Source organism: Chelon labrosus (genome assembly GCF_963514085.1).
Source record: "Chelon labrosus genome assembly, chromosome: 7".
Classification (NCBI taxonomy): domain Eukaryota; kingdom Metazoa; phylum Chordata; class Actinopteri; order Mugiliformes; family Mugilidae; genus Chelon; species Chelon labrosus.
Window position 1 is genome coordinate 8390422 of NC_140343.1, and position 26052 is coordinate 8416473.

At 42.1% G+C, this 26052-nt stretch overlaps 3 protein-coding genes across 13 annotated transcripts in view; 1 reads left to right on the forward strand and 2 right to left on the reverse strand.

Annotated features, from left to right (window-relative positions):
- Positions 1-848: 848 nt before the first annotated feature.
- Positions 849-10355, reverse strand: atg4c (autophagy related 4C, cysteine peptidase). The gene is made up of 11 exons (XM_084548664.1): positions 10081-10355; positions 9855-9975; positions 9290-9373; positions 8297-8527; positions 6548-6908; positions 5895-5965; positions 5103-5308; positions 4210-4288; positions 3350-3426; positions 2766-2885; positions 849-2439 (listed from the first exon to the last, which is right to left on the reverse strand). The coding sequence occupies exons 2-11, from the start codon at positions 9967-9969 to the stop codon at positions 2272-2274; spliced, it is 1512 nt and encodes a 503-aa protein (XP_084404790.1). The 5' UTR covers positions 9970-9975; positions 10081-10355; the 3' UTR covers positions 849-2271.
- Positions 10356-11406: 1051 nt separating this feature from the next.
- dock7 (dedicator of cytokinesis 7) overlaps positions 11407-26052 on the forward strand; it is a 41100-nt gene continuing 26454 nt past the window's right edge. For all 11 annotated transcript variants that reach the window (XM_084549089.1, XM_084549081.1, XM_084549084.1 and 8 more), the window contains exons 1-14: positions 11407-11513; positions 14924-15023; positions 16074-16249; positions 17184-17252; positions 17373-17502; positions 17746-17958; positions 18071-18156; positions 18275-18341; positions 18762-18911; positions 19118-19198; positions 19344-19506; positions 20078-20220; positions 20346-20439; positions 20559-20721. In XM_084549089.1, coding sequence (XP_084405215.1) covers positions 11476-11513; positions 14924-15023; positions 16074-16249; positions 17184-17252; positions 17373-17502; positions 17746-17958; positions 18071-18156; positions 18275-18341; positions 18762-18911; positions 19118-19198; positions 19344-19506; positions 20078-20220; positions 20346-20439; positions 20559-20721 — 1673 coding nt within the window. In that variant the 5' untranslated portion in view covers positions 11407-11475. The remainder of the gene's footprint in view (positions 11514-14923; positions 15024-16073; positions 16250-17183; positions 17253-17372; positions 17503-17745; positions 17959-18070; positions 18157-18274; positions 18342-18761; positions 18912-19117; positions 19199-19343; positions 19507-20077; positions 20221-20345; positions 20440-20558; positions 20722-26052) is intronic.
- angptl3 (angiopoietin-like 3) lies at positions 21442-25517 on the reverse strand (the record flags this gene model as incomplete). Its single annotated transcript, XM_084549095.1, has 7 exons — positions 21442-22739; positions 22847-23119; positions 23703-23798; positions 23925-24038; positions 24141-24252; positions 24375-24485; positions 24999-25517. The coding sequence occupies 7 exons, from the start codon at positions 25515-25517 to the stop codon at positions 22555-22557; spliced, it is 1410 nt and encodes a 469-aa protein (XP_084405221.1). The 3' UTR covers positions 21442-22554.

The window sequence follows — 26052 nt, forward strand, 5'->3', positions numbered from 1 at the left end:
CTCATTAATCAAATATTCATACGTCCCCTGTAAATAAATGGGGGAACACAGTCGACCCTCAGATCGCTCTGTGCCCCACAGCACAAATGCTCTTTCATGTTTCTGACTTTAAAAAAAAAAAAAATATCCCAAGTGTCCCATCCCCTCCCTCCTGTCCATTCAACCCTTCCTCTCATTTTCCATCTTCCAAAGCTCAAGAATGTCGCCGCAGATCTTTTTTCTCTTGCATATTTGATGTGCCCGCTCCGTCTACACAGCCACTCGGGCCCAACCCGAAAAAACCTGGACGAACGCACAGATCAGACACGGGGTCTAAATGACGCCTTTATGTGCTTTGCCGTTGCTTCGCCATGGCGGAGAAGAGAACAGATGAGGGATTCTTCTTCCCGTCCATCCGTCCTCACCCTTGCCCCGGCTCCCCCCACAAACGGGACAGTTTCCTCCTTTAAAAAGCACGGCTCATCATAATACAAGAATTTGTATTGTACAGGAAAACAGTCTGGCATTGCTCAAACTAAGGGGGGGCAACAGACAGATTATCCATGGTAACAGAGCTTTGCACACAAGGATATTTTCTTTTCCTCCACAGAGGAACACAATTGCCGCCAGTGTCACCGGGTCACATTTTTTCCGGTTCCTGGTTAATGGGCTGTAGAGATGGTTAGCACGTACGATTAGTTTTAATCTACCACATTTGACTGGGAGAGAAAAGGGGTAGAATACATTTCAACACGCCGAGGTTTGTATCTAGCGCAGGAAAAGAAAAAAAAAATGAAGCTAACGATTTCTTTTATTCTTCTTCTGAATCGCTTGGGATTCGTCAAGCGGGACCACGAGAAGCAAAGTGATTGATTTGGGGAAACATCTTGACTTTATTCAACTTCTTTCGCCTGGCAGTTGCAACATTTTACAGTTAATTTATGCAAACGTACATGCGGCACAGATGTTGTGACGTAGGAAAGCAGTTGAGAACGATTCAACAGTTGTGATAATTCAGTGTATTAAAGTGCACGGTTGATTGAGCGCTGCAGCCTAACACGTCCTCGAGTATGCTTCATCGCTTATTAGTAGTTAGTTTGCTCTTTGATCAGCCACTCAGTAGGGTTAAAGAAAAAGATGAAGAGCAGGTATTAGATATTGAGGAACAAAACATGAAATGTTACAACATGTGTATGAAAAACAATCTCTTAAAAATGTTGAAATAATCGGCCAAAATGTCCTTGCACATAAAATATATATATATATATAGAAACATGTTTTTTCTAGTCCAAAAAGTTTCAGCAACACCCCTGAATCCGAACGGCCTCATGAACGTTAGTCGTAAATAGAAGATCCTCCCCGCGAACAAGGGATCTTATTGTGAAAGGTGATTTAGAACAGGCCGTGCTCAGTGAGGTTAAGCACATGAACTTTAACAAACTGGTCACTTTTGACCGCGGCGGATGACTCCTTCCTTACAAAACGCACGAGACAGTCACGCCGCATTGCCATAAATTATTGCCAGGAGAAATAAATGTGATCTAGCGCGGATTAAAAGAAACACGCTGGCAGGATTACAAAGAGTCTACCTCGAAGCATGTGCCGCTTCGGTTATCGAGGTGTTCTTGAGAAATCTTGTTTGCTGAAATGTTTTTTTTTGGCAGAGATGATTGGAAAAGTTACTCATCTCCGCCCGGAGCCCTTCCTTATTAAGGCGGCACCTCACTAACCACACTAAATACTCCAAATACTGTAGCTGCAGCCCTGTGACAAGATTTAAGTCATAGTTACTACTTCTGCATGGCACTGTTAGCTATGAATAGACTGAAGTTCCTCTGTAGAGGTGCGCTCAGCTGGAACTAGTGATCCTCATAGGCAAATGACTTCAAGTGTCCCTTGTTCAAAGTGTAAGGTGCAAAAAAAAAAAATAAATCTGTTGTGTTGATAATGTTAAAATCTTGTCTGACTGTACAAAAATACAAACAATGGTGCAAAATGATTCCTCTTAATGTTCCTCTTTAAAGATAAGTATATAAAGAATGTTATTATATTCAGCAGAGCACCAAAGAAATGTCCAGAGGCTTCCAGGACAAATTATTCACTATGGCAACATTGCTGGGCGACAAAAATCCAACGACTTTTTGTCTATAATTGCCCAGCAACAACGTTTCCAAGACACTGGATTAATGTAGTTTAAAAAAAAAAAAAAAGTTACACAAACTTCAGTCTTTACAGTTGGATTCATTAAAACCGGACGCTTCCCCCGTCGGTCGCTTCCAAACCGTGGGGCTGTCAAAGCAGCACAAAATCCCCGGCGGTGGTCACCGTCCTCCGCGGGTCACGGATGAAGGGCCATTCTCTCTTCTCCGGGGTCAGGCCCGCCGACAGGTCGTAATCTCTGCCGTGACCTTGCACGAAAGTGAACGCCGGGTATTTCTCCTTCGCCGACGGCTGCAGCAGCTGGAACGACAACGGGGCAGTGTCTCGGAGCTTTGCTTTGAATCTCAACACTTAATATTAACAGCGGGGATATTCTTTCGGTATGCAAATTATATTAATTCCAATAATGAAGAACTCCTCTAAGCAGAGGCATGATAAGTGCAGCTATCCAGCATAATGACTGGTTGGAGAAGCAAAGAACAAATTGAGCCAGATTCGTGGCTAAATGCTGCCACCTACTGGCCACTACATATATGACATTTGCAGCCACACTAAACAATGAATATATATCGAGTTAAAATAATAAAAATAGTATTTCTGAAATGGCTAATAAAATCATAGCAGACCTTAGACAGCTCTTGCCTGATCCTTTCAAAGTCTTGAGCACTTCTGGAATAGAAACCAATGGTGCAGCTTGGGTCCATCTTGCTGAAAGGCATCTTCTTCGGTGAGGGGCAATGATATGACTAGACAAAAAAAAAAGAAGAAGCACATCCGAAAATATTCATCAAGCTGAAGGGACCAGGTAACTGCAGGGCACACATGCACTCCTTGGCAGCGTCAACACCAAAGAAGATGTATTCTGCATCATTTGATGAATGAAATCCTATTTATCTGCTGTCACGGCATCCATAAATTTACAACTCTGGTGCGTTGTCACATTGTATGCCACAGCATGCAAAAGCATAAAACAAAGCCGCTATACACTGCCGTGTGCTGATTTTTATATATGGCTCCTGCAAGGCTCACAGTGCCTGATCCTGTGTTTGCCGTATTTCTCTTAAGTGGCAGCTTCACTTATATGAGCGGCAAATAAATCAGCAGGTGTAATTGGGCTGCTTTAAGATTCACACCCTTAAGTACTAACAGAAACTATTAAATTCACATTACTGCGAGCCCCAGTCAGCTCGCCTGTGTAATTTCTCATCACCTGGAGAGGGAAATCGCTGGTGCTGACATCCACAAAAGACTGACAGTAATGAGGGTCCATGTAAATCAAGCTGTCATCTGCAAGGACAAAACAAAAGACAAGTTATTCAAAAACATCGGATTATTACAAAAACGCGCTTTTCTCCAATTTCTATGCAGAGTAGCTCAAAGTCACCAGCTAGGCCCACTGTTAGGCTTGTGTGCGTCAAATATGCCTCCCAGAAGGTTGTTGCTTTTTAATATCCACCAGGCCGGATTAAATTCTGCATAATCAGATGCGTTTGTACAAGCACATTCTTTACACCCCCCTCCCAAAAAAGGAGGTTGTCATTTAATTTTTGTGTGGGGGAATTACTTTTACAAACACGCAATTATATGGGACCATTTGCATATGATGAATGCAGCGCGGAGCCGCGCCGTGGCAGGGAGAATGTATTGCTTGTCATTTAGACATCATCCACCACTGTATTTCAAATTGGTAAAATGTAAATGCGTAAATATTGACTGCCAAGATGTACAACTGAAGGTTCCTCCTGGCTCCTGAAGGTGATGAAGAGTGGCTCACTTTGGGGCCCAGATGAAATTTAATGCATGCCTCCTATGGAAATCAATTACAGCTCACAACTTGGGAGGTTTACTTGTGATAAATGGGCGAGGCTTTGATGGGTCACAGAGAATAAAGTAAGCCCTGCTTCACTCGCCTCCATCTCCACTCCTCTCCGTTTTCCTCACGCAAACAGGAATACATTAACTTACTTCGTCTCTTCACACGAGAAGGGTGTATTATGCAAAATAATTTGCTGTTCACACCAACCCTCTCTCTGTGTGTCTTTCTCTGATTTCCAATGCGCGAACACTAACCTTGAAATCCAACAAAGTAGCAGGCCTGTTTGGGCTTCCCTCCGATGATGCCTATGCAGTACTCCAGACTCAGTATACTCTAAAAAACACACAGAAAGACATAGAGTACATTAGGTTCAGAGCATAGACTGTATATATATATGGACTCGTAACAGCTCCTCAAAAGTGAAGCCAAAGCAAGTAGAGCTCCCCCTGGTGGCTGGCTGCAGTATAGGTCATAAGCTCCACCTCCTCCATGTTAGCGGACGGGACTTAGGATAAAATAAAACACTAAAATACATGTCAAATATTTTTTTTCAAGGATGGTTTCTGTCATTTTAAGTCGTTAATATGTTGATGCATGTTCAGGTGTCAATTTTTTGGATAAGTTTCATTTTAGTTAGTTATTTGACGCTATAGAAACGGGATGTGACATAATGGCCGCTCCGTAAAGCGTTTCTTTTTAAACAAGTACAGTGTATGATCCAACATTTACTTGTAACTGGTGGAGGTAGAGCAGAACGTTGTATTAATTAAACGAAAACGCGAGTGAGTCTGGAGGAAGTGCGGTCAGGTCATCGATAACGCGGCTCCACTTTCAGACCGTACTGCGCAGACTCTGGTTCCAAGATGGCGCTGCCCGTATCCCCGGGAAAATAGCTTCAGTTTGGCCAATGCAAGGAAGTGGCGACACATATTTATACATATGGTTGAGAGCCTAAATACCTTCATTTTTGTTTCCAGTGGCAGTCAAATAGATATTTAAGACTCCAGAATGACCACTTTCACTTTACTTTCACAAATTTCTGCAATCTCCAAACTGATTATTCTTTAATATGTGAGGGCGCACATAAAATGCTGTCATTAAAATGTAAGCTTATTTGGCTTCCCACAACACACAATGTATTTTTCACCTTTGCAAAGTCAAAATACTCAGGGTTCGTCTTCTCTCCTCCCAGCCTCACAGGGACGAGGATGACGACGGCTCGGTTTTCTTCCAAAGACGAAGCCGCCGCCGCCATCGCCGGTTGGTCGTTCTGTGGCAGAGTGTCTGATGTCTCACTGTTGGCCTTCCCTGCTCCCGGTGCCCTGTGGCAATCGACGACGTCAGCACTGTACACTGGAAAAGGATCAATAACAAAAAAAGGTCAGTCGGAGGTCATAGCGTCTGTGTCGGTGTCTGCCCCGTCTATCTGTGAATCCATTCTGTCTGTACGTTGAGCCTTCAGCCCCTCGGCCCTGTATTTTTGTTGGATTGGAATCAGCAAATCTCTTGCATTTCTGCTTAACAAATAACTAATAATTAATGATAAAAAATTGCTGCTTATTATTTTTCATTCATTGACAGCTTTAAATTCCATCATACGGCCCCAAAAGTCCTGCCTCTCCGTAACTCCAGCATCACACTTCCAACACACCGAGATACCTGCACACAACACCGCCAGCTATCTGCTGCTATTGAGAAGACAAACATGAATCAACAGCCAAGTTATTGAGGTTAAGAAGAGGTCGGAGTGGGAGGTTATAGATTTGGAATGGATGTGTTTGTTGGTGAATAGACACAGTGAGGCTCCTGTCACCGCTCTAAGCAGCTCCAGTCCGCCGGCGGTGGAGAGATGGCGGAGAGAGAGAGAGAGAGAGAAGGGTCCGCTCGGGCGCCGTGCCCAGTATCCTGTTTTATCAACAAGCAGGCTCATCTTTCATACCTGTGCAGTCCTGGGAGACGTAGGCAGTTATAGCCGCCAAGCCAGGGTCCATCGCTTCCTCGACAGCTTTCCTAAGAGAAAGAGAGAGGAGAGGAAGGCAAGATGAGGCAAACCAGGGGGAGAGAGAGAGCGTTGAGTGAGAAAGTTCATCTCTGGAGGTTGTGCTATTTAGATATCAGGGCTTTATACTTTAGATAATTCTACCAAGAACTTAAAAACATTGATTTACTTAATTAATAATCCTTTAACTAGTGGCAGACTAATAAGATTTATCAGAATCTCTCCCCAAAAACCACACAGACGTCGTCGATACATACATAAAGGTAATAAGGTTTTGGAATGACAGCTGTATTATATGCTTTATTTTTTTCTGTAAAAGCTTAAATTATTTACAATTTAGCTGTTCAACAGAAAAGTGATAGGGTTAAATATAATTGTAAAAATTGCAAGTAGATTTGACGAAAAAAGCAAATAGGTTCATTAACCATTAAAACAAAATAAAATGAATAAATCTATGCTAACCCCAAACAATATTAAATCATTAATAACTGAGTATTATTATTGATTAGTCTCGTTTCGGGAACTGAAGGGTGGAAGCGACATTTCAGACTTTAAAAACGTCAACTGCTCGCAAATCAAACTCTCGAACTTACTTCAGGATGTGTGCCACCACAGACGGTCCATACCAGTCCCCCGCCTGCTTTCCCATCGTCAGGCCTAATTGGACGAGCCTGTGGAGACCCAGTTGAGCCGAGGGGCTGTCCCCAAACCAGGACACCAGAGAACGATGGTACATCTCCTTCAAGTGTGCGTCTGCCTCTTCTGCAGATCCAGGGGCTTGGGCCTGGGCCTGGGCCTGGGCCTGGGCCGCTGCTGGTGATGATTCGTGATCTGAGGGCCCGGGGGAACCTTGTAGAGAAGCCTCAAGAGAAGCTACCAGACGCTTGGCTGCGGAGGTAGTCCACGTCTCCGTGTCTAAAGGCTGGAGCGTCAGCGCCTCTGACCAGGTCCAGTCTGTGGACGAATAAAGCATCCATTAAACATCAGCTTCAGTCGACATTAGATACCTAAAGCACAGTAGCAAAGTTAGAAATGTTGTTCAGGTCTATTTGAGCCTTTTTACAGGAATATCTGACAGATCTCTTTTTAAGAAGTGACACACTTTGAGAAATTACACAGCATTTAAGAAGTGCTCACATTTTTAAAAGACACGTTTGCAAAGATAGGATGAAAATTTATAGTTAAAGTTGTTTCTTTATAGGCATTATGGATTGAATCAGTTTCATATGCAATGTATATATTTACACATGCATGGAATTTGCCCTCTGCATCTAACCCTGAGGGAGCGGCACCTCAGCCATGGACGAAGACTCACTCAGTAAGTGATCTGAACAACTGTAACATGTTCATATCTTACTTGTAGGCAAAAAAGAAATGCAAATGGTTTTTAAACACCGATATCTGTAATGCAAAAATAATGAAATGTTCTCGTCTGACCCGCTCTCTGCAAGGCTCTCTCCGAGCCCGATAATTCAACACATCAAAGCTCCGTTTACAACCAAATGTCAGTCAGACCTTGAAATTAAAGCTTTTAAAAGTCTGAGCCTCACGCGTGTGCGCTTCAACAACAGAATAGGTGTCATTCTGTTCAATTATAAGTTTGAGTGCCCCAGTATTTCACTTTAACGGGGCCTTAGCCTTACAAACAGGGTGGGAGCTGAGGGCGGATAAAATGGGAGTGGCCCCGGCTATAAAACAGACCGGAGTAGAGTGTAAGGCATTAACAAAATGACCTTGATTCAAAGTGAATCAGAGTGAAATTGATTAATAAATATCCTAAAGTGGCCATTTGTCGCTTTATAGAGAAATATTTCATTAGCGACATATTTTAGATTTGACAGAAGAACAAGTTTTAAATATTGTTTTCTAAATGACTGCATTAAACCCGACGGTCATCTCATTATACAGACCGATAAAGACTGGGGCACTTGAGAGACGATAGATCTCACAAAGGTGTGTGACATTCACTCATGTGATTGTCTTGAATCAGCTGAATAAAACTTTCTGTTTGAGAATGAGGAAACTATGCAAGCTGATAACAAGTCCCGCTTCCTGCTTTGTAAAACAGATTCTGAAACTGAATCAAAATAAGAATAATCCCCTTTAGTCACCTCACTTAGGGTTCTAGATGATTAAAAGAAGGTGCTAACTGATCTTAGCCGTGCACCGTTCCACATTCATACACAGCAGTTTTAACTCTTCTAACTTGCGACAAATAATGTTACTCAACTTCCTCTTTTGATATATATATATATATATATATATATATATATATTTTTTTTTTTTTTTTTTTTGTCTACACTCTTTATACATTACGGCACACATTTTTACTTTTCCCTCACCTCTGCCCAGTAAGTGCAGAATGAGTGCCTGAGCCAGCATCATCTGCCCGGCCCTCAGCATGCAGCCCCAGCCGCAGTCAGAGGTCAGGGCGCTGCCCGGCAGTGGAGGGAACTCTTCCCTGTAGGTCAGCCACACACGGGACGCAAAGTCCTTCCGGAAAGCCTCCACGTTCCCCATGACAAAGTCCTCATCAGGGGATTCAAAGCCGGCTTCAGGAAGACTCTCGTCATCTAAAGCAAAGAGATGACAATTACTAATTACTAATAATCATTTTAACATTCCTACTACTACTATATATATAGTATATATTAATTAATGTAAATGCTTTTTAGGAATTTCTGCTGCAAGATGCACTAAATACACCGATCAGGCATAACATTATGACCACCTTCCTAATATTGTGTAGGTCTCCCTTGTGCCTCCAAAACAGTTCTGACTCATGAGAGTCAGGGTGCCCTAGTGGGGGCCTTCAGGTTTTATGGGTTGAGGGGAGGGGCCTCTGTGGATCATCCCACAGTTACTTAATCAGTTTGGGATCTAGTGAACTTGGAGGTGAATTTGTGCTATTTTTCATGTTTTTTTTTTTAGTTGTTCCTAAACCGTTTTTGTGTGTGTGACTGTGTCAGGCTGCATCCTGCTGGGGATGGCTGCTGCCATCAAGGAGTGTCATTGCTATGGGGTCGAGGTGCCTGGTCTGGTCTAGGTGGGGGACACATGTCTAAGTAACATCCACATGAATGCTGGTTCAAAAGCTTCCCAGCAGAACACTGGATTGTCACAAGATAGTCAATGTTTTTACTTCTCCTTTCAGTGGTTGTGGTCGATCGGTGTACATCATGGCTGGAGAAAAAAAATGTTGTGGCCAGAGACAAAGAGATGCAGGCGTGATAATTTTCACACATACATACAAGCACTGCAGAGGAGGATGTAGACGGGGCCTAAGTGCGTATTTTATGTTTCACTGTGTGTGTGTTTTTGTGCATGCATCATACCTTCAGCCTTGAAGTGGTAGCACTTTCCCAGGAGCAGCACTGGTGAGTTTCTACTGAATGAGGTCTTTGACTTGAGAGCCCAACCTAAGGTACACAATACATATGCAATAAATCATGATTTGCATTCAAACCTATTATGCAACACTCATTTAGTGTGGAATCCCGCCCACTACAGTGTTGTTTTCTTTGGCTTCTTGTAACACTAAGAACAGAGAGAGAAACAGAGGAGGAGCAGGTTTTTGAGGAAACATACTACAATGTCGCACACAAACAAGCGGGGAGAGTATGACAAAGAACTATTTTAAGGGCTGACTCAATGGCACTAGGCTCTTGTCACATGGAATTCTGTTGCTTGTTTTTATTTGTGTCGTCTCCTGTGTCAAGGGGTGCATCTTACTGGTGAATTAATTCCAATTTAAGCAATCTGTAGTCAAGAATAATCTGTAGTGACAGGGTCAAACTAGCACAGCATGAAAGCATTATAAGCAAAGTGGACAGAGAGGGATAGGCATGGGTGGCAGAGCTGTGTGTGTGTTTGTGTCTTGGCCTCAAGCAAGTCACTTACTGTACTTCACATTGTTCCACACCGACCAGAACTTTGTCTTCAATTTTTCCACCTCGTCACTCTCTTTATTCTCCATTTGGACCAGCGAGGGAGGGAACCCATTCCCACACTGCATGCAGATCTGGCACACGGTGCACACACATACACAAACACAGAGTTCAGTGTATCAGTATCACTTCACCAGGGAACATTGCATGAAATTACAGCTTTGCTTTCCTTCCGTCACCTTAAAGCTGCTTCGTCTCAGCTGTTTTTTTTTTTCTTTTCCCCCCACTCACAGCCTCGTAGCAGCTCCGTTGTGAAGTTCAGCCGAAAACACCGTGTCGTAAAGAGAGTTTAACACACTGTGAGTCGTCCATGACTCGCGGTGTAACTCTACACTCCCTTGCGATTGATTGTTTACACTTTGAGGAAGTAAAACAGTTAAAGTCAGGTGATCTCGCGGTGTTTCCGCCGGGATCGCGGAGGGTGGGAGCTCGAATTGTCCGCCAAGGTAGCCCAAACGGGCGGGGTTTAACGTCATTTTCCCCCCACTGTCGGCGCTGTCTTTAACAAGTCTCCGCCTCCGTGGGTAATTCCACTGAACAAAACAAGCGCTAGTTGGTGTGTGAATGGAAGGGCGTGGAATTAAAAAAAAGGATCCGTCGCATAATTTATAATTCATTTTCACCTCGCTGATGTTATTACAAAATGCGTTTTACTCTATCTTTATGTTATTTCATCATTTGATATTCATCATTGTTAACTTTTAATCATGTATAGCCTCAGTCTATGTTTATATGTGCGATTTTTTGGTCGTTCAGGCTTTTGTTTATAGTCAGTAAATCAAATACTGTACATCTATATATTTATAATCATATTCTCTACTCCATAGACAGAGTTGTAATTTTTAATGTTTACACTGGGCACCTTGCAAAGTGGGAAGAAAAGCTCGTTGCTCTGTACAACTTGTGTTTTGCAATGCCAATATTCTTATTCTTAAAAAAGACAAAAGCTAAAGACAAGATTAATCATTTGTTTCAAAAAAATTGTTTAAACACAGATATGAAATATGAACTCTTTCCTTTTGATTGTATTTATTTTGCATGAGATGATTTTTTTTTTTTGGACGTATGTATCAATTATATTCCCTTATGTATACATCAGTTATTTAGTTAAATAACTTTAGGTTTCACAATTTGTAGCCCTGTTTTACAAAGTGATCTATTACCAATATAATAAATGTGTTTTTAATGACACTTACAAGTAAATCTACTTGATTAAATTGAAAGTTAATCAGTACATTTTTTTATTTTTTTATTTTACTCGATTTTACTTATATTTTATTAAATATTTCTTTTATTCGTGGTTCTTAATAGTGTTTTTATGTGCAACTAAGCTACTGTGACCAAGCAATTTCCCTTGTGGTTCAATAAAATCTAAGTTTTTATTACAGTATGTGACAATGCGCAAGAGTTTTTCATTGGGTGTATTCCGCTGCGCAGCGTTACCGCCATTACGGTAAAGATCCATTCTCCCGTTTTCCCGTTTTCCCTGTGGTCGTAGTGAGTGAGTGGAAAGCGGAGTCTGCCTGCTGCCTGCCTGCTTGGGAATTCGCTAGAGCACATCAGCGGCCACTGCCATGGCTGAACGCCGCGCCTTCGCCCAAAAAATCAGCAGGTAAAGCCTTAACACTCCGAAAACGAGCTCGTAAAAAAACGCACCCCGGCCGCTTTTGTCGCATTCGTTTAGGTCGCCCTCAGACCCACCGCTGAAGGAACCCTGCGAAGGAGGCCCAACCGCCCGCACAGCCTAGCTTCTCCAAGCTAGCCGCTCGTTAGCAGTAACGGCAAAAAAAAAAGATGCTCAGACCCGCCCAGACAGACACAGCTAGCCGTTTCACTCTATCCCCCACTGAATGCTAACAAAAAGGGAGACGTATGGCTGGAATAATGAACGAAACCTTAGCTAGGCAGGAGTTAGCCCTCGATAATTACCCGCACCGAAAGGGGCTTGGCTTCTTTAAACTGTAAACCGTTAAATTTAAGACAGCTAGCGGTCTCGCCTACAGTAGCTAACGATGGGGGGCAGCTGGGTAGCACTGACACTGGTAGAGACGTGACAGAACTTTGTTTGGCTATGTTTTTTCCCCCATCAAGGCATCATTGAAATGAGAGGACAAGACATCTTACTTGGAACAAAAGCCTCCTTTAACAGCTATCAAACAGCGATGTTATAATCTCTTCCCCGCCCCTCAGACAGATCAAAGTAATCTCTTTAACAAAGGGCTTTGTGCAGAGCTGTCAAATACCATCATCCCAGTCAGTGTTTAGATGGATTGATAGTGGAGATCAGCACAGACGTGTCTAATCACTGTTTTTGCTGATCACTTAATGCACACACACAGTCAAGTCAGTCTAGTAATTGTGGAGCTAATATAACTGCTTGCTGGTTCACCTTTCCTCTGATGGATGAAGTTAGAATTTATACCTTTTTTTTTTTGGAGAGTTTATCATAATAATCTGAGGTTATCAGAAATAAGGAAAGTCCAGATCATTTCATGCGTTTTCCCCTGTTCTATTTTAGGATGGCTAATCTAGCTGAACCAAGTATGTTTAACTAGTAGTTTGAAATTTACCAAGGCAATTAGGGGTTATATATATATATATATATACATACATTTGGTTTTGAAATCGGAGCTAGCTGCTTTGTGTCTTCAGGGTATTTTCTTTGTTAATGTCGGCCCTGAACGAACATGCATTTAAGTCACATTAATCAAATCCGCATCTCATTATGGGGGATGTTATATTGATTTATGAGGTATGCCCACTGGATGTGCTCTCGGCATGGGACGCTGTTCTTTTCGCAGGATGAAGAACAGATGCCTATTTGGATCACCGGCTAACAAACCTGCAGATAAACATACGCATGGACTTTTTTTTTTTTGTCCTAAAAATATATTGTAGTGACAAAACAAGATCCATCTGACACCTTTTAGCATTGTTTATTGTATCACATATTTGTTATGTCAACATGAGCAATTGGATTTGATTAAAAAAAAAATAATTGTTTGCACTTCTCATAGGCTCTTAGATTAGTGGACACTGTTTACTATGCTCAAATGATTCATCTGGCAGTTGTAAAAGATTGTACTTGTTTGGGCATGCTGATCTTTAATAACAGAAGTAAGTTAGCTTGTTTCACATTATTATGGTCATTAAACTTTCCTAATAGCCTCGTCCAGAAGTTAAAACCATGCCTCATTTTAATGGTTTGCTTATGTTATAATCTCCAGTTGCTGCCAGTTTGTGTTTTATTCCTGGGAGTTGCTGCTGTGAGCATCTTGGAAGTAATAGCCACCAAGCCTTTTTTGTTTAATCAAGTTATTCCTCCGTGCAGTGACCAGTGCTAAGTAAAGCTCTGGTAAGAGGCATTGGGGAGGACTGTGGAATGTGTTTGTCGGTTTCAGCGTTTCTGCTTTTCTCCAGCGCTGACAGCGCTGCACTGCAGAGAGGCCACGGGATCCCTACGACGGAACATTATCGTGTTCATCGCAAGCTGACAAGTGGGATCGCGTTGCTTTCATTTCGCCTTCCAGCTTAAAAATGATGAGCGTGACTTCTGTTTTGTTGCCTCGTCCAAGTCTTGAGAAACGCTTGTTTATGTTTATGATGGTGCTACTGATATTATCTTATCGCTGTATAGGCTTTTTGGAGAACCAGACTTGGTTGTGACGTTTGCGATGACTTTCACCGACTGACTCACAGCTAATCCCTGCTCTGCATTTCTGTCATCATGGCCAAGGCTTTAAAGCAACCTCCAGACTCGTTATTGTTCCACTTCTTTTAGGATACATAGTAGAGAGACACCGAAACATTGGTATTAACTGTGTAATATAACCTTGAGTCTTTGGTGTGTGCTGCCTTTTTCCTTGCCTCTGATGCGTTATTTGTTTGTGCCACTTTGGGTTACTTGCTGCGTTGTTGTTTTGTTCAAGGCAAAGGTCTCGGAGTGGTAGCTGCTGTGATTTAAAGGACCTTCATATGTGTGTGGCTACAGCTGCAGTTGGAACACCTAGAGCTTTATGCTGACCACTGGGGTCCAGGGATTTTTTTTTATTTGTTCCTCTCTTCTCTGTCTGGGTGTTAACATATGATGCTGTCTGAGGTGGCACCGTGAACCAGAACTGTTTATATAAACTGCTTTATATAAGTGATGCTTAAGGCAGTTGAGTGTTCGTGCGCCAAATCGATCAGTTTGTATAATTACGTTCTTTATAGATGTATTTTTAGTTGAAAATGCAGACTTATTGGACAACAAGTCTCGCTTTCAGACTGAATCATGAGGTAACTCGCTACTTGACAATAACGGCTACATTCATCAGTTTCTCCAGGACTTAAAAACGACTTAAACATGTGTTTACACGTTTGAATTGTGGAACGGTGGATTTAAACTATAGACGCAAGCTTTATTTTATTTAGTCATTCATGGGGCACTGATGCCTCACAGCGAGAAGGTCTCGGGTTCGAATCCTTGGGCCGACTGGGGCCTTTCTGTGTGGCGTTTGCACGTTCTCCCCGTGTCTGCGTGGGTTCTCTCCGGGTACTCCGGCTTCCTCCCACCGTCCAAAGACATGCTCATTAGGTTAATTGGTGGTTCTAAGTTGGCCGTAGGTGTGCATGTGAGTGTGAATGGTTGTCTGTCTCTCTCTGTGTTGGCCCTGCGATAGACTGGCGGTCTGTCCGGGGTGTACACCCGCCTCTCGCCCGATGACAGCTGGGATAGGCTCCAGCAGACCCCCGCGACCCTTAACAGGAATAAGCGGGTACAGAAGATGAATGAATGAATGAATGAATGAATTCTTGGCGCGTTTTCGTTGTTCCTCACTTAAACAAATCTTGGGATGTGTCATGCATGGCTGCCTTCCATAACTGGTCATATTACATTACATTACATACAGTTTTCTCATTGCAGAGTCAACTAGGTGGTGTGATCTTTATTGCAGTAAAATATAAGGACAGTACTGCATTAAAGTCGTCTAATGTGACTTTATTCACTCATCATCTTTCTTCGTGTCTCTCTGTTTGCAGGACTGTGGCAGCAGAAGTTAGGAAGCAGATAGCTGGCCAGTATGGGGGCTCCCCACAGCTCTTCAAAAACCTCAACGCGGGGACCACAACGACCAACACAGTGAGTTGCCTGAAAGGGCACCGATCTGTTTTTTTATGACTAGCTGATTTCTTAAATATCATGTAAATGGCACAGTCAAACTTTCAGGGTTGGGGATAAATGAAATTAGATGTGCTGACCTAAATTTCTTCTGGATAAAAGCATATACCATGTATACATGTAACTGACTTTCTAAATGTGCAGAACAGTCTAAGCAAGTCCAAGTATACCACAGTATTATAACCTAAGACAAGGGTGTCATCTGTTGGTTTAATGGAAGTCTGAGCAACTGTTGTTTATATCTTGCTTAATGCCACGAGGGATAACCGAGGGATTGGCCTGTTTACCACATCCACTCTCTGCTGCAGCGTTGTTAAGTTTACGTAGGTTCATCTCAAGACAGTGTGTTTGTTATAGGGTTAGTGCCGATTGACCCCGTGCAGCCCTGGGCCCAGTCACAAGCAAACACTCCCTCCCCCTTCCTTAATTAGGCTGCAGTTGGTTTTTAATTAAACTGTGAAATGTATTTGCGGATAAATTCCTCGAGAGGGAGAGACACAAACACACACACACACTCACACCTAAAATGATGAACCCAGTGAAACCGATTCCTCCTGGGTTCCTCATTTTAGAAGCAGACTAAAATGACAGAGCCGGGAAACTGTCAGCTTGATGATCTAGTTACTTGCTTCAGCTTGAGGACATTTTCTTGCATTTGCCCAAATCACAGAGGCCTCTTTGCCAGAATGGGTTTTCATATTTAAAGTTAAAGATGATCTCTAAGCTGGAGCTTGTTCCTTAAGAGCGATAGCAGACTTCACATCGTAGATCTATTGTTGCCGTGATTAATACTCGTTTGCTCTCCTCAGAAGCTGCATGAGGAATCAATCCCCTTAAGCATTTACAAAAAGTTGAGACACTGCCAAGACATATACAGGATGTACTATAAAGATAAGAAGTGGTGCAGGCAGGAGAACTGTACAGCTGAGTATGTCTTCACAACTAATTACCTTTCCCATCCCTTTAATCTCTCCCCGTCTCTCTCTCTCTCTCTCTCTCAACAACCAACAGGTTCCCCTCACGGAGGCAGTGGAGCCGGTGGATTTTGAGGAGTACCTCATCACTCACCCTCCCATCGTCGAGTCCGGCCCCCTGAGAGATCTGATCGAGTTTCCCCCGGATGATATCGAGGTCATCTACACTCCCAGGGAGTGTCGCACAGTGGTACAAGCAGTCCCAGAGGAAGGGTAAGGGTGCTGCCTAGTTAAAAGAAGCATCACGTGTTCAGTCAAAGTGCAGTGTCCCACCGTATTTGATGTGACAGTGTTCAGTTATTTCCTACAGAAATAGTGAAATTTATTTAAAACTAATTTGTCAGCGCTTTTCTAAACTGAAATAAAAAGCTTTGCCTCATGCAAAACGAGACTGTGCTAACTTTATCTTTTCAGCTTTGCTCGCTGTCTTCTGTTGGATACTGAAGACATGGAAGTTTCATATGTAAATTATAATAGATAATAAAAATATATCCAGGATATGTAGAGGCAAATCAACCCCTGCTTAGGGAAAATATTGTTCCATTATAATTATAGCCACATGTCAATAACACTGTTCTTTGTTGTATTGTAATATCACATTGTAATTTGTGTTGCTTGATAAGATCTTCCTATACAGGAGTCTCTCATTTACCTTGCAGCTGTCCCTCAGACTCAGGTCACAGCCATGCCCATTTTCTTTTTATTTATTTTTTTTTACATTATTTAGATAAATAATTTAGGATCTCTTTCCTCTTCTTACTATCTATTGATTGGGACTTTCAATTAGCTTAAAAAAGATTCACATTTAAATTACATTACAGTGTTTCTTACTGAGAAAATATATATCCTTTTTTTTTATTGGTTGTTCAGACAAATATCCATTGCTCAAAGTTCTTATGCTGAGGCTCAGCTGTTGCTGTTTCTATGTACAGTTTAATAATAGAACATGAATTTAAAACTGCAAACAAACACCTACACCCGTAGGAGTCTGGTTTAGCTGTCTGTTTACTAAAAATTAATAAATGCCTTTTAATGAGTTTGCGCCTGGCTTTTGATATTTCAATTCACATGTACTTCACTGCGATGTGCCATCTGTTATCACATACACTGCTTTTAAAGTTTGACTGTACTCTGTATCTCATTGCAGTGACACTGATGCTCACGTTAGAGACTGTGTCAGATCCTACACAGAAGACTGGGCCGTCGTCAACAGAAAGTACGTTTTGATCAAATGATTGCCTTTATTTACCCTTTTATTATATCTGTAAACTATGTATGTCGGCATTTGTATTGTTGAGTCAGTGACATTGTCCTCAATTACTGCTTCCTCCTTCAGATATCATAAGCTTGGTACTGGCTTTAACCCCAACACTCTGGACAAACAGAAGGAGCGTCAGAAAGGTCTGCCCAAACAAGTGTTTGAAGCTGATGAGATGCCAGACAGTAGCAGCTACCAAGATGACCAGGTACCAGGATCATTAAGTAGTAAAAAATAACTCACTCTATAGGAACCTGTCAGTTACATGGCAGGCTGACGTATGAAATGTAATTGTTGTTGTTATCCCTGTTGGAATAACGTCTCTCTTTGATTTCATTTCGAACCCCACTCGGAAAATTTAGTTTGGTCATAGAAAAATTTGTCTTAGTCTGTGTATATTTTCATTTTCTTGAAGTTTGTGACACTTTGTTCTGTGTTGTTTGTCTTTTAGGATGACCTGAAGCGGCGGTCCATGTCAATAGATGACACCCCACGGGGAAGCTGGGCCTGCAGCATCTTTGACTTGAAGAATTCCCTCCCCGACGCCCTCCTCCCTCACCTCCTCGATCGGGCCCCCAACGAAGAGATTGACCGGCACAACGAAGAGCACCGCAAGACTAACCGACACCGTGAAGTCTTTGCTCTGCACCCTGCCCTCGATGAGGTACGCTTTCCATTTTTTTTTCAGTCTTGGACCCCTTTTTTCTGCTCACAATTTCAAAGTCTTTTTGTGTAATTTTCTTGTTTTTATCCATGATCTTCATGTGAATGTGTAGGAGGAGCCCATTGAGCGCCACTGTGTGCCTGAAGTACCTAAAGAACACTTTGGACAGAGGCTACTCGTCAAGTGCTTGTCCTTGAAGTAAGTGGTGGACAACCTTTTTTTTCCCTTTTTTTTTTAATAAAAAAAAGCCCATGTTGCTCTTTTTATTTAACTGCTGCTTTCTGCTGACCCACTCCTTTTTGTTTTCCCCTTGAAGGTTCGAGATCGAAATTGAACCCATATTTGCTAGTTTGGCCTTATACGATGTCAAGGAAAAGAAAAAGGTAAGCTGTTATGCTTTCCAGTGCCTTCTCTGCACTGAGTTGTTGCGTCACTTCTGCAAGCCATTAAAATTGTATAGGGGGCCAAAACGGATTTGATGAGTGGACGATAAAATTTTATGTAGCGAGCCTGTTGTGCTTTTGGGAATGCCGTTAAATCATGCACTGAAACTATGTATCTATCTGAAGAAGCCAATCCAGTGCTGCTTCGTTCTGCTCCCCTTTAGTGAACAAACACTAGAGGGTAGCAGTTGCCCCGATAAGTAGAGCTCTCATATATATATTGCCCATTTTGAGAGATGTCGTGTTGTAGTAACCCAGCTTTTCACTTAAAAAATATACTTGTTGTGATGGTGTAGTCATATGATTATATATTTACTTTTGTTATGCTCAAATAATAATTACTTGTGTATGTGTCTTCAGATTTCAGAGAACTTTTTCTTCGACCTCAACTCTGAGCAGACGAAAGGGATGTTACGGCCGCACATTCAGACGGCGGCCATCTCCACGCTGGCACGCTCCGCCATATTCTCTATCACCTACCCCTCCCAGGATGTCTTCCTAGTCATCAAGGTGAAACCGTTATACATAATGTAATACTCTGCAGGGGAGAAATTGCTACGCTGGGACTCGCTCAGTTCAAAAAGACTGTAGCGAATGAAGTGCACGAATTAAAGCATTAATTAAAGAATATATTTAATACTATTTAACAGTCAGTCTTTGATCTGTATGATCACCAAATGGCTGCATTCTGAGAACTGTGTGTGCTTTGTCAACAGCTGGAAAAGGTACTGCAGCAAGGTGATATTGGAGAATGTGCAGAGCCCTACATGGTCTTCAAAGAGTCGGATGCTGCAAAGGTATGATCGGGTGAATTAGATGCTTAACACCTATAGGTATCGCAGTGTATGATTTATTTTTTCTGTAAATTAGTCATTTAGTATTATTGTGTAAGTTGTAAGGTGTTTTTTATTTACTAATACTTGCATTTAATTTTTTTTATAGAACAAGGAGAAGCTGGAGAAGCTTCGCGGCCAGTCGGAGCAGTTCTGCCAGCGCCTAGGCCGGTACCGGATGCCGTTCGCGTGGACCGCCATCCATCTAATGAACATTGTCAACAGCGCTGGCAGTCTTGAGAGAGACACAGAGCTGGAGATGAGCCTCTCAGGTCTGGCCTCCCCCTTTAAGCCTTCACACTTTTGTGCTTGAAATGTAAACACAGACTAGGCATCTCAGTATGAAGTCATTAGCAGTGACAGTGGAGAGAGAGAGAGAGAGAGAAAAAAATATATTATTAATGTGTTAACGCCCACTTATAGTCTCAGTGTTAACGGTTATCTGGGGACTGAGACCATAACAGACGGGTGGTCACGCATGAAGCTCATGGGCATGTCAGTACATTACCACACTTTAGATCTTTATCTAAAAACAACTTCCATGACAAATAGTGAAAAAGGCAAGTTTCAAACAGAGGACAAAATATCCAAACAGCGTTTCCCGTCGTATTGATCCATGGTGTGTTATTTTGAGTTTGACCCCATGGTGTTTGTCCAGCCTTTGACCTTGAAAAGTGTCTTTGATGCTGACCGTCGTGGCTGACTTTCTGTCGCTGGGCAGACGGGAAAAATCTATATTTAGATCAGAGAATGTTCTGTGTCACGTAAGATACTGTAGAAACATTTGCTGTTATTTGAAAGAAGTTTTAAAAGCTTGAAATCTCTTTTATTGTCTTCGTGCAGAGAGAAAAGGCTCGTGGTCAGAACGGAGGAACTCGAGCATCATGGGCAGGCGTTCCCTGGAGAGGACCACCAGTGGCGACGAATCATGTAGTCTTACAGGTTTCCGACCTGCAACGCTTACCATCACCAACTTCTTCAAACAGGTCTGCAGATCTGACCCTGCAAGAACATATACTGTACACTAATGTGCTGAGTACATGTATTTTAAATACTGCATGTTCTCAGACATGGAGATTAGTCAGTAATCTCTTTTTTTTTTTTTTTTTAGGAGGGGGACAGGCTTAGTGACGAGGATTTGTATAAGTTCCTAGCTGATATGAGAAGGCCTTCTTCTGTGCTGAGGAGGCTCAGACCTATAACAGGTACAAATAAACACAAGGCAGTTCCATTTATTGAATTTTATGATTCGAACCATCTCTGTTTCAAATTAATATCTTCCCTGCTCTCTTCCCCTTCCATCCCGTGTGACTGTCCGCCTCAGCCCAGTTGAAGTTGGATATTTCACCAGCTCCGGAAAACCCCCACTATTGCTTGACCCCAGACCTCCTGCAGGTTAAACCATACCCAGACAGCAGGGTACGCCCCACCAGGGAGATCCTGGAGTTCCCTGCCAGGGACGTCTATGTGCCAAACACTACATACAGGTACGGAAAAAGTCAACTTTGCCTGGAGACTATATTAATTTGCCGTGTTTTCTTTCCTCGTTACCTTTGAGTATGTTGTACAGGCTGTTTAAATTGCCTTGTCAAGCTACCTGTCGCCGAGGCATATATTAGTTTGCTCACTTATTGATTAACATTTTCTATTAGTACTATGTTTCAGTGGGAGTTTACACACTTTTTTTCTTCTGTTTTGAAAGGGAGGCTACGCATGGGTAATTTGTCCCCCAAGGGAAGATTTTAATTAAAGGCTCAGGGCTTTTAATGATGACTTACACTGTGGCTTGTTAATGTTTACCACATGTCTGCCAGAACTTCCACAGCTGGCGGTATGACCTGAATACACTGGCACACACGATCTGTGTTCTTATGTACATATTCAACCTGAACAAAGTCTATTTTTATCAAGGTCACTTGGAGAGATTGATTTGACCAGACATAGCTGAGAGGGCCTCACTAGCACAAATCTATAACCTTGTTCATAACCTGGGGCCTTCCCATTGTAGATTAACTAATGACAGACCTAAATGATCCAGCCCAGACTGGCAGCAGAAGTGGGTTAAATGGACTTGTTTGTTGTCTTGAATATTTATCTTGGCTCAATGGCTTTACAGTAGTCTCACAGTAGTCTTACCTTCTTTCTGACTGTGTTATATCAAGTCCATTTATTGGCTTTTGTGTCACCTCTGCCATAGTTTCCTCAAAATACTAATTGGTTCCATGCAAAGTCTCAAAACCACATTATGTTGGACAGATTGATTTATTTCGTCTTCATAAATATGATTTGTTAGCACACAGAGCTACTTCCCACAAAGACTTGTTAGCATGAGGCGCATTTACAGCACGGCGAGTTATGTTGTAATAATGGAAAAAAAAAAAAAAGTCAATATGACTCAGTAACATAGGAAATGCACAGAAATGATGTTTCTCAAAAATACCAGCATACTTCATATAGTAGCATAGGCATGGTTTAAATACTTTACAGAATAGAAAAACAAAACAGAACAGACAAAAGAGGAAAAACTTAATCAGTGCGCGGCCAAAGCTTTGCATCTCCAGTATTTTGTCCATGCTGAAATGGTACCACTTTATAGATGATTTTTTTGAAACTAAGATTGAATCAGTCTTAAATACCAGGAAAATAAACTAGAAGGCTTCACTAGACAAAATGGTAGCAGTATGGTGATCTTTCAGATATTGGACATGCAATGTTTCTCTTTAGCCCTGACTGATATAAATTTGCATGCTTTATAAACTAACATTTTTGCATTGATGACTGTTGTTCCTGGTAACATGCAGGTTCACATCACAGTTATAAAATACACTTTAAAATATCATAGCTGACATAGAAGCTGTCAAATAAATGTACTTTCACTTAGAGGATGGTTATCTCAGTTTTTGTATTTCCAATCTCTTCTTAGTTCTCAAACCTACTACAGCACCGTGGCGTTTTGCAGGCCACCACTGAATCGGGCTGCTGATTTTGATCGATATGTCTACTTTGCAAGTGATTGCAGTGCTTGCATAATGCCATTTTTACTGTCCTTGCTGGAGCAGACCCAGAAGGTTAACAACCTACATGTCATGGTTGCATCATTGCAACAGTTTTCTGACTTCAGCATTTTCTGACTTCTCAACCGCTGAACAAATGGTGCTGGAAAGCAATCATCTTAATATCGCAGATACGTCTGGTGTAGATGTAAAGCCTGCATTACTTTGCTTCTTCTTTATACGGAACACTTTGTCTGATTATTACATATTATCAATGCATCTGAAAAATGCCAGCAGTATTGTATGAAAAGTAATGAGCTGCGGGGTTCAGTTGGAGCTATCAGCAGGTGGGACCTGTCGTATGGTGATTTTGGTCATCTTGAGGGAGTAGGAGGACCCTGTGCCAGGCTTCCAGTAAATGCCCTTCCTTCTCGTGGACCGTCCCTTTGTCTTAAGCCACAAGTACCTTCCATTAAGGCTGGTTTCGCCGCATGCACTGAGCCACCAGCCACCTGTAAAAGAGTCAGGACACATACATTTATTATTTGACAAATACCAAAACTGTCTGCACTGCAGTCCATTATTTAGTTGCACCGAATCAGCTTGTAAAACTCTGTACCTGTGTAATTCCGAGCGCAGTTGGAGGTTTGCAGGTTGGTATTATTTCTGTCTTTTGTGGTGAATCTCATGCCGGTGCTGTTAGCCATGGCATCAGGCAGGTCACCTGAGTAGTGGCTGACATGCAGCGGGTAGTCCTTAGAGGGACCTTCCAGTGAGAAGTGGTACTCAGCCCAGTGTTTTTGCTCCTTCCAGTCCTCCACATCAACACGCAGGATGTAAACCCCTTGTTGCGTAAGGCTGTGGATCTTCTTCAGGCCCAGCCAGAAGTCCTCTGCATGACACAACCATCAGTTGTTATGTAGTTTGGAACCTCTTATTCATTACTTTATCAATTTCTATTTAATTTCCAATAAGGTGAGTCGCCTATATTTACTAGAAAACGCTTGGTGCAGCATGTAAGGTATAATTGTTAGGCAGACAGTTGTGAAAGAATTTTGTAACAGCTGTAAAAATCATTACTCCATTTCTTTGGAAATGCAGCATGGCTGCTCCTATGAACGCCTCCCTGAGTGTATCATGTGTCACAGGGAAAGCTGCCAAGCAGACTGTGTAGTCAGACAATACAGGAAGTCACTTTGTCGGTTCAGGGATGATATGCAACAAGTACTATTTCTGGTGACCATGACAATAGGAAGTACTTCTGAATGAATCCCTTCCTAAAAAGTCTTTGCAGGTTAAGGTAGTAGTCATTACATGTGCGACAGTGCTCCTCTCACACATTCAACTGATTTACTGACAAACAAGCTCTTATGTTAAGACATTTTTCCATCAAGTTCAAACTTTAGATTGTTTTGAGAAATTCTAGTAATTGAAGAGGTTTAATACAAAGTGAAAAAAACATAAAGTGTACTCACTTTCAAGATTTCCAAATCCTTTTTCGTACTTTTCCCATGTCTGGTCAAAATCCACTGAACCATCAACCCTGCGCTGGATGACAGTTGAACCCCCATCTGTAGAATGAATAATGGATACACTTCAGGTGAAGTTATACTTGTGCAAACTACACAGAAGGATCTACTCAAGGATCAGAAAGCTTCCTTATCATAGATAATGTGCTTTCCCAAAGTCTTACCCACCTGAACCCATTTCACAGTAAACGTTGAATGGCTCTGATTGGTTTGGTTTGATTACATAAATTCCACTGTTAGCCTCTCCCCTGTTAAACAACTCACCGCAGTCCACAGGGAAATCTGAAACACATGAAAAAAAAAATAATAATAATTTCAATCTTTTTGTTTTGTTTTGGGTAATATTTTTTTATTTAGAAAGTTTTTAAGGTTTTAAATAATTACAGTTTGTGTCCCGGCCAGTTGAGTTTTCTGTCAGATATTCGAACATATCAGCAGCAGCATGGTCAGAATCTGCGGGCTTATCAACGGTGTCTTGAAAAGTGTCGTAGCTGAGCTGCAAGAGAATGCAAAAAGAATCTTTGATGTTAAATGTTGTTGTCAGCAATTTCCCTAGCAGAATTTGAATCCACTTATAGTCCTCTCAGACATTTAGGCTTTAAAGACAACATTAAGTACCTTTTCCTCCAGGTTTTTAATCTTGAATTTCTGGTGATCGAGCTGATCATGCTGCTCCCTCACAGCGTCCAGAAGACTGGTGATTGTTTTCTCTTGAGCTTGGATTACTTCCTGAAAATACCATGATTAAAAAAAATTTAACAAAAGTTATACCTACTAATTTAACAGCATTTTAAAGAAGAACTATTCAGTCATTGGAATTATTCATTTTATCATTAAGACAACGAAAACAGTCTAAAGCTCACACAAACAAGAATACAACAAATATTTTAAGTAGCTTTCCTTTGGGCAGTATAAAGAAGTACAATTCTGCAGCTCATGAGTTACACACATTGTCTTGTGACTTGAAAATTCAGCTTGAAACAATAATGTGAAATGTTGTTAAGTCACATTGTTTATCATGAACTGTGGCCATTGGCGTATCTTAGACCCGTCGCTCTTTCTGAAAAATGCTCGTCAGTAATTTAAGCGTCATGCTGGTTGGTGTTGGTTGAATTAATTCTACTTGTTAAATTAATTTGAGGGAACCTCTTGGTGCAATAACAACTTGTCTGCTCATCATTAACTTTTTGGATACGTCTGCTTTAGCTGGTGTACTTGCAACAGAAAGTAATAGCTTCTTACCTTGAGTGTTGTGATTTCTCTCAGCTGGTCAGCGGGAATCATGCTCTGTGACAACCCTTTCAGCCTCTCCTCAAGGCTCCCCACCTTGCTCTGCAGCTGGGTACGCTCCTGCAGGATGTTGTTGATCTTAGAGTTGATTTCCAGCGACAAGTTCTTGATTTCCTCGTTGTTGGCCTTCAAGAAATTGGTGGTCTTCTTCAGCTCTTCTTCCTCCTCCTTAATCTCTGACGTGACCACCGAGAGCTGGTAGAAAGAGCGGTCGAAAATGTTCAGCTTTTGGAAGATGTCGTTGATCTGGGACTTGGTCTTGTGGACGAACTCCCGTAAGCTCTGGCCTAGCTGGAGGAGGCCGTTTGCTAGCAGGCGAACGTCATCCAGCATGGCAAAGCGAGACTTGGCCTCAGTTGGGCTCGGTGCTGTGGTGAATGCCTGGGAAGGCTGGGTAGTAAACTCTGAGGTTTCCAGACAGATGGTGGCGGCGATGCCGTTTAGGACAAACAAAACGCAAAATAGCTTCATGACGATTTTCTTTTCTAATCCTGGATTGTGTTGTACTTGCTGCTCTTGCTCTCCTCTTCTCAATGCTCCTTTCTCTCCCTCTGCCTATAAGCCAGACTTCCTTGCTGGTAAAATGATGTGAGAGCAGCAGCCTGCCCTGTGTTATATACTGCCCTCTCAGTAAAGGAGGGGGGGATTAGCTGATCATTAAACCCTACTATGTTTTTGGCTTTGTACCCCACCTCCACCCAAATCCCCCTCGAGCCCTCCCTCTCCAGAACAAACAAATCACAGCAGTGAGCAAATGACATATACACCCCTCGCCCCCTCCCGCTCTGCTAACCATTTAACCCCAATCCCCTCTATACCACACCCTACCCTACCCTACCCTGCTCTCCATCTGTGGTGCAGCACTTTAGCTGATCAGCAGAAAGCCAACAATGCCCATCGCCGTTTCTGATGGATCCTCTGTCTGATCAGTCTCAAACCTTATAACCCTGCACACCCTTTGCTGTGATTGATAATGCTGCGTGTAATTAATGCTCCTGGGTTTGAT

Bases quoted from the DNA above. Each gene is read 5' to 3' on its own strand.
- atg4c (XM_084548664.1), bottom strand. From the start codon at position 9,969: ATGCAGTGTGGGAATGGGTTCCCTCCCTCGCTGGTCCAAATGGAGAAT. The intron at 9,374-9,854 runs GTAAGTGACTTG...TGTGTACCTTAG, and splicing joins GTGGAACAATGTGAAGTACA to GTTGGGCTCTCAAGTCAAAG. The intron at 4,289-5,102 runs GTGAAAAATACA...TGTGTTTTTTAG, and splicing joins AGTATTTTGACTTTGCAAAG to AGTATACTGAGTCTGGAGTA.